We start from the raw sequence: 6,185 nt of genomic DNA on the forward strand, positions 1-6,185 counted from the left end.
AGCCCAACTAAGAAGGGACAAAGGAGGAGGATGCTTGGGAATAGATGGATAAATGGATAAAGGTGGGAAATTTGGGAGATGCTGTTAGTGAAAAGGGAAACTATTCCCTAAATTTCTGTGGCTCAGTTCCTCTCATCTTGCAGACACCTGAGCGTCCTCATACCACTGTGCAAACAGAGATCTTTCGTGGCCGTGCATCTAGTCCTCGGCGAGCTGCTCCAGTGGGAGAGGCACGATTCTACTTGGCCCCCCGCATCCATCGTGCTTCAGATCCTGGGCTGCCAGGTGATGGATGAAAGGGTACCTGGAATGGATTCCTTTCTGGGGCAGGTGTTTAGGGAAGGAGGGCTGAGCCATGGCAAGCTGTCTCTGTTAGTCCGTAATTCTTGTCCCCTTCCTTTGACTAGCTGATGATCTCAGAGAAAGAGCTATCAAAAAAGCACCTGAGCCAGGTGAGTTCTTCTTTCTGCTATACCCTCTCTCTGTGATTTAATTTTCAAATCAGGTTTTTTATTCTAAGTAGCCTTAGGGAAAGAGCTGCTTGTTTAAATTTAGATATGGCCATGTAGATTTCAGTCTCTTACAGCCTTTCTCCATGGGCCAAGTTTGTTGAAGGAGAAATGGGGAGGGGCAAAATTGGTTGCTATAGACAACAAGACCAGAAAGGGATTCCACTTTGGATTTTATATCAGATGGGACTCTGAGGCAGGGAGGCCAAGGTATTAAGGGCCAATTGCATTAATATTTTTTTAAAATGTTGATTATGACAGTAAGGTATGTTTTATCCCTGCAACATTGCATATCAACTAATGAGAGACAAACTAGTTCAAAACCATTGATTTAGTAGAAATCTTCTATAAACTTAGAATAATCTTTTTAATCTTGGCCTGGTTAAAACAATCTTATTCCTCTTCTTATGAAGCCAATCCATTAAATGTATCCCACTGTCTACTATCTCATTTGACAAAGATAGTTTAGCCACCATGATCAAATTTCAAAATTGACATTTTAATTTTTAAATAATATTTCAGGTTTGATTATTTCTTATACTTTGCTTATGCATCAGTTAATTGAACCTAGTCTGAATATAGGCAAAACACCATTTGGCTCTGCCTTTTTAAAAGTTCAGGTTCTAAAGAGTTATTCTGCTGGTGTTCGTCCTATTGCCAAAAAATTTATTCCTCTCCTTCTTTTAGCGGGAGACTTGTGCCCGTGTAGAGTTTGGGCAAACAGTCGCTTCTATCCTGGTTACTCTAATGAATGATAATAGTTTAGAATTAAGGCTTGCAAGGTTATGGAAGAAAAGAATTAGAGGAACAATCCCAAAAATAGAGCAGGATCAGAAAAAGGCAAGAGAGACAGAGACAGATCCCTTACATCTTCTCTTGCATATTCTGCTTGAAGTACTGATCTTTTCTTTATCCCTTCAGACTTATCCATGGTCCAGGATGGCCCATTATACCTTGTTGGCCCCTTACCCAGGCAAGCATCTCTTCAGAGTCTGCCGCATCCTCAAACCTCACCATTACTCCATCCTCTTGTGGGGCAACATATACTGTCAGTCAAACAGTTCACAAAGGGCCAGGTATTTGCATACTAGCTTTTTCCCCTCCTACATTCTGGTCTCTGTGCTCATGGAATTCCTGTACTCAAATTCCTAAGCTGCTTCTCCACAACGTGATCCTGTTTTTTTTTCAGATGTCTCACTTGTTTAATGTCGCACACAATCTGCGCATGTTGGTGCAAAAAGAGCGCAGTCTTGACATCCTCAAGGTGAGGGAAACATTGAATTGGGACAATGGGAATGAGATTTGGGGAGGGCAGGAAAAACAGCAATACTAAACCAGAGCTACGTTTGCACAGGGAAAGGTGATGGCCTCTATGTTTTACGAAGCAAGCACACGTACCAGCAGCTCATTTTCTGCAGCCATGTATCGTCTGGGTGGCTCTGTGCTCCCCTTTTCCGAGGCCACCTCATCCTGCCAAAAGGGAGAATCTCTGGCAGACTCGGTCCAGACCATGACCTGCTATGCTGATGTTGTTGTTCTGAGGCACCCCCAGCCAGGTGCAGTGGAGGTAAAGATGGGCAAGGGATTAAAGAAGAGGTTGCATGATGAAGAAGTGATGGTGGGTTATGTTCATGGTACGGTACTGGGGTCTGCAACAGTAAACACTGAAAGAGCCATTTGGATCCGTTTCCCACAGAAAAGAAAACACCAGGAGCCACAAAATCCTTCCCGTGCCTGACTATTTCTTGAGCAGCCACAAAACTAGCATATGTAGTTGAATTAAATGTTCTGTTTTCTTCTGAAACTTTTCTTTGATTTATCCATGGTTGGCCTACCAGGGGTTGAAAAGCTCAATAAATTGCATGCCAGCGATGTAGCACATTGGCAGTTGTGACACATATTTTGAGTGACAGGGAGCCACAGCAGAGGGGTCAAAGAGCCACATGTGGCTCCAGAGCCGCAAGTCGCTGACCCCTGGTATGATACAAGTTCAGAGAAACTAGCAATCCTGTCTCCCCTTTCCTTTCTCACCTGGGTTTGTTTTTTTGCCTTCATGATAGAGGCCATTCATTTTCTTAGCTTTTAAATGTATGCCTCAGAAATCCATGACCAATTTTATTGATTGTAAATTCAAGCATCTGGTTCTCAAGATGCCTGCAAAAACACCTTCTGCAGAAGCTGTTTTTGTTTTGTTTTTTACTTCCCTGGACTGCTTGATCTCACCTTCTGGCTTCCAATAAATCATCTGATCTGTGAGCAGCAAGGATCTATTTCTCTGTTTCTATGCACTGTGCTAAATATAAATATAGTTTTTCCTCTTGATACAATTCATATAGTCGTAGGGAAAACATGGTTCTGCCAACTGCATCAATTATTTGGTCTCAATGGACTATGGTCTCATCCAAATCATTAAAATTATGGTATTGGCAAAGAAAGGAGAAGCTTGACCTGCTGAATGTAGCTGGGTGTGGGTGGAAATTTGGATAGTATGACCAAAATATGGAGACCTGATGTTGAGTTTAAAAATAGTAGTGCGCAACAAACACCATCTGTGACTTTAGGGAGATGATTCCAGGCAGTTTGAGTTTTCCCAGAAGAAAATATTTGGGAATCACTGAGGCAGATTTGCTGGTTTCTGGTTAAGAACAATACATGGAAGCCACAAAGGGTTTATGAAGTGACTGAATAAAGAAATGAATCAGCTGCTCACTTTAATGGCATCTTCCCCTCCCATTTTATACCAGCTGGCTGCCAAACATTGCCGCAAACCTGTGATCAATGCAGGTGATGGAGTTGGAGAACACCCCACTCAAGGTCTGCTGGACATCTTCACCATCCGTGAAGAGTTGGGTACTGTCAACGGCATGACGGTAAGGAAAGTTGTGGGCTTATTTCCAATACTTTTGTCTGCATGCTTACTTTCCACAGATCAGGAAACCTCATGACCTTCTTCCCTCTTTTCCAGATCACCATGGTGGGAGACCTGAAGCACGGGCGCACGGTCCACTCCCTCGCCCGCCTTCTGACCTTGTACCGTGTCAGCTTACGTTATGTCACTCCACCCAACCTGCGCATGCCCTCTGATATCTTCGACTTCGTAGCCTCCAAGGGAATCAAGCAGGTGAAGATGGGAAGGGGGGACCCATCATGGGGTCTTGGTTCCATTGCTTGGATCTTGATGTTGACTGCTTCCTTCTTATGCTCTTCTTTCCCAGGAGGAGTTTGAGAACATTGAAGAGGCTCTACCAGACACAGATGTTCTTTACATGACTCGCATCCAGAAGGAGCGCTTTGCTTCAGTCCAGGAATATGAGATGGTAGGTGAAAGCACCCAGATGAACTGTCCTCCAAGTCATTACACCAAATGGCTAGATTCACACATTGCCCTAATCCTGGTTTATTTCAGCATTCATTTCTTGAACAAGCTATCATTAAATGGCTCCCAGAATTATTTTCTGAACCTCAGAAAATAACTCTATATGTATATGTCTGTTGTCCCAACCAGCAGCGACAAGATCCTATGTTTCCCCTCAGCATCAGAATATATTCTAGTAGAAGAGAAAGAAAGAGAAGATCCTGTTCTTGCCCTTTTATTGAGAAAGATATCCTGCTTTTTAGCTAAGGACACACATGTTGGATTCACATAATATACTAGGCTAATTTGTTTCAGTTTACTATGTTGTTTCAGACCTCATTTATTTTTTTAATTTATTTGAGAAACATAGAAAATTGCCTAGTTTGTATGTCAGTTTGGCAAATCCTAGGCTTGGTCACTTCAGTGGGTTGAATCAGGGGTGGGTTCTACTTACCTTTACTACGGGTTTGCAGCAGGGCCATGCGCAGAAGCGTTCTGATGACATCGGGGTCGGTGGGCAGAGCCTCCTGCCGGTTTTACTATTGGTTCTATAGAACTGGTGCGAACGGGGGCAACCCACCACTAGGTTGAACCCATGTTTTCTGAGGGCTCAAAATGTGGAATCTCTAGCTAAATTCATTTTCTGGATCCTGACTACTTGGAGCAACACAAGGGCTGAGTATTTTGAAACCACCTGAAAAGTGGCATTGCAGAAATGGGCAGTTCCCCTGAGCATGGGATAGAGCTGCTAACAACCAAGAACTCATCCAAGTCTTTTCTCTCTAGTGTTTTGGGCAGTTTATCTTGACACCGCATATCATGACCCGGGCCAAGAAGAAGATGGTGGTGATGCATCCAATGCCCCGTGTCAATGAAATCAGGTGCGAAGGAGCTAATCCTACCTCAGCTCATTTATGTTCTCCTGAAATACAAAATATGCTACACTTGGGTAAGACTTTCTTCCAGGAGTTTTCCACCCAGCCTGTATGCACAAAAGGCTCAATCCTTGATGCTGGGGGAATGGTAAGCAGCAGCTCACACTTATCTCAGTGGTGAAATCCAAATTTTTTTTACTACCAGTTCTGTGGGCATGGCTTGGTGGGCATGGTGTGGCTTGGTGGGCATGGCTTGGTGGGCATGGCAAGGGAAGGATACTGCAAAATCTCCATTCCCACCCCACTCCAGGGGAAGGATACTGCAAAATCCCCATACCTCCCCACTCCTGGGGAAGGATACTGCAAAATCCCCATACCTCCCCACTCCTGGGGGAAGGATATTGCAAAATCTCCATTCCTGCCCCATTCGGGCCAGCCAGAGGTGGTATTTGCCGGTTCTCCAAACTACTCAAAATTTCCGCTACCGGTTGTCCAGAACCTATCAGAACCTGCTGGATTTCACCCCTGATTTATCTCCCATCTGAAAAGTGGAACAAAATGTTACTTCTGGTCAAGTTAAAACTCCTGGGTTATTAAGGTTGTTATGGACATCAAAACCCTTAGTTCAGAACGTCCTATCAAAAACAAGCACTTCTGTTTGATCAAACTACCATTCTTATTGAATAAAGCAATGGTCTCTTTTACGAGACTAGGCAAGGGAGGAGAGGGAAAGCTTCTGTAAATTTGGTGGTGGTGAACGATAATCCTTATCTTGGCATCTCTTTCTAGCGTGGAGGTGGATTCGGATCCCCGGGCAGCCTACTTCCGGCAGGCAGAGAACGGCATGTATATCCGCATGGCACTCTTGGCCACCGTGCTTGGTCGGTACTGATCCTTGTCTGTTGCAGCCCAGACTGGACATGAAGAGGGATTAAATTTTGGTCCCTCGATCAGCTGTCTCACCTCATATGCAAGTTGATACTATTTGACTGGGTTTATGCTCACTTTGTGCTACCAAAGACCAAATAATACTCTTGGTGGGGCAGGCTTTCTGCCAAGGACATCAGGAGTGACAGAGCAAAAATCAGAAGCTCAGGAAAGGTAGCTTAATTTTTTCTTTCTCTTCGGTTCTTGTCTTCCACAGCCCTGTTTCTGGAATTTGTGCTAGGGAGATGCTTTGTCCGATACAATTCCTCGTTCTCTAGTTCTATTTTTGGTCGGTCCGAATTCTCTCAAATTGCTGCTCCTCTCATTTGGATGCTATCCATTAGGCGAAAGGAGGGGCGGGGGGCTATTTGTCTGTCAGTGGCTATGCAGAATACCACTACAATTGTTTTTCCAAGGCTGAGAAAGCAGACTTGGCTATCATGTGAGCATTCTTCTCATCTGTGAACCAAACTGACGCCTTTGGGATTTTTTAAAGAAAAATTAAAGTATTGAATACAA

General features: G+C 44.0%; 1 protein-coding gene across 1 annotated transcript in view; it reads left to right on the forward strand.

Moving 5' to 3' along the window:
* Positions 1 to 6,185, forward strand: part of CAD (carbamoyl-phosphate synthetase 2, aspartate transcarbamylase, and dihydroorotase) — a 41,847-nt gene extending 35,662 nt beyond the window's left edge. The window contains exons 35-44 of the mRNA XM_034421130.3: positions 144 to 285; positions 408 to 452; positions 1,431 to 1,585; positions 1,699 to 1,773; positions 1,864 to 2,076; positions 3,254 to 3,379; positions 3,475 to 3,630; positions 3,725 to 3,826; positions 4,651 to 4,745; positions 5,529 to 6,185. Of these exons, the coding sequence (XP_034277021.1) occupies positions 144 to 285; positions 408 to 452; positions 1,431 to 1,585; positions 1,699 to 1,773; positions 1,864 to 2,076; positions 3,254 to 3,379; positions 3,475 to 3,630; positions 3,725 to 3,826; positions 4,651 to 4,745; positions 5,529 to 5,631 (1,212 nt within the window). The 3' untranslated portion in view covers positions 5,632 to 6,185. The remainder of the gene's footprint in view (positions 1 to 143; positions 286 to 407; positions 453 to 1,430; positions 1,586 to 1,698; positions 1,774 to 1,863; positions 2,077 to 3,253; positions 3,380 to 3,474; positions 3,631 to 3,724; positions 3,827 to 4,650; positions 4,746 to 5,528) is intronic.

Source organism: Pantherophis guttatus, chromosome 1, assembly GCF_059756535.1.
Source record: "Pantherophis guttatus breed Tessera chromosome 1, ASM5975653v1, whole genome shotgun sequence".
Taxonomy (NCBI): Eukaryota; Metazoa; Chordata; class Lepidosauria; order Squamata; family Colubridae; genus Pantherophis; species Pantherophis guttatus.